Here is a 1,332-nt window from a genome sequence, read left to right as displayed (position 1 = left end):
TTCGGGCCCTCGTGGTGACCACCGCGTCTCCTCTTCTAGGTCCTCCAGCTGGAGGGGAGACAGCGGCAGGAGCTAGACGGCGTGGACTGAGGCTGGGCCCTGTGCGGAGGGCTCCCCGCCTGCCAGCGACCAAGAGCGGGAGTGGAGCCCCATCTGACGTATTTCAAGGAGAGGGAACCATACAGTCTAGTTCCATTTTTAAAAAGGCTGAAGGGAAGAGGATGCGATTTTATTTGAATTTTTAATTGAAATACATACTGTGGATTTACAGTGTTGTGTTAATTACTGCTGGACAGCAAAGTGATTCCGTTTTATGTATATATGCATACTTATATCTTTTTTTATATAAATATTCTTTTCTATTAGAGGAGGTCGTAGGATATAAATACAGTTCTCTGTGCTGTGCCGTAGGGCCTTGTTGTTTATCCGTCCTGAGAACACGTGTGAAGGTTTACACCTGCCGACCCAGCCTCCCGCTGCACCCTCCCCGGCCACTCCCTGCTGGCTCCCGCAAGTCTGTTCTCTATGTCTGTTCCTGTTTTCGCAGAGAGGCTCCTTCGTGTCCTGGTTTAGACCCCACGTGTAAGCGGCGTCCTGTGAAGTTTCTCTGTCTGACTTCACTTAGTGTGAGGACCTCTAGGTCCGTCCACGCTGCTGCACGCGGCGTCATTCCGTTCTTCTCTGTGGCTGAGTAGCACCCCGCCGCGTGTGCACTGCATCTTCTTCATCCACTCATCTGCCGGTGGATATCTGGGTCGCTCCCATGTCCTGGCTATTGTGACTAGTGCTGCAAAGAGCAGGGGGGTACACGTGCCTTTTTGGATTAGCGTTTCCTCCAGATAAGGAGGCAGCAGAGGGTGAGATGGTTGGATGGCGTCACTGACTCAATGGACATGAGTTTGAGGAAACTCTGGGCAATATGAAGGACAAGGAAGCCTGGTGTGCTACAGTTCATGGGATTGCAAAGAGCTGGACATGACTTAGTGACTGAACAACAGCCCACGAGTAGGATTGTTGGATCATATGGCAGCTCTATTTTTAGTTTTTGTCTTCTTTTTTTTTTTTTTTTAGGAACCTCCATATTGTGTCCAGAGTGGCTGTACCAATTTCCATTCCCACCAACAGTGGAGGAGGGTTCCCTTCTCTGCACCCCACAGAGGGTGTGGTTTTAAACCCTCTTGAAGCCAGCACTTCCCCAGCCCCTCTGGCCCTCGTGTGGCATCTCCTGAGTCTCACCTGAGCTGCAGGAGGATTTTCCGGGCGGGGATGGAGGAGGTGCTGGGGGGTAGAGGGTGGTTCTAGAGTGACTGTCCCCACCGGTCACCCACCCTT

At 51.7% G+C, this 1,332-nt stretch overlaps 1 protein-coding gene across 1 annotated transcript in view; it reads left to right on the top strand.

Annotated features, from left to right (window-relative positions):
- NADSYN1 (NAD synthetase 1) overlaps positions 1-410 on the top strand; it is a 28,612-nt gene extending 28,202 nt beyond the window's left edge. The window contains exon 22 of the mRNA XM_010837643.1: positions 40-410. Within this exon, the coding sequence (XP_010835945.1) occupies positions 40-90 (51 nt within the window). The 3' untranslated portion in view covers positions 91-410. The remainder of the gene's footprint in view (positions 1-39) is intronic.
- Positions 411-1,332: the final 922 nt, after the last annotated feature.

Source organism: Bison bison, unplaced genomic scaffold (genome assembly GCF_000754665.1).
Source record: "Bison bison bison isolate TAMUID 2011002044 unplaced genomic scaffold, Bison_UMD1.0 scf7180017864080, whole genome shotgun sequence".
Classification (NCBI taxonomy): domain Eukaryota; kingdom Metazoa; phylum Chordata; class Mammalia; order Artiodactyla; family Bovidae; genus Bison; species Bison bison.
Note: the sequence above shows the minus strand (reverse complement) of the source record. Positions and strands in the feature narration are given on the sequence as shown.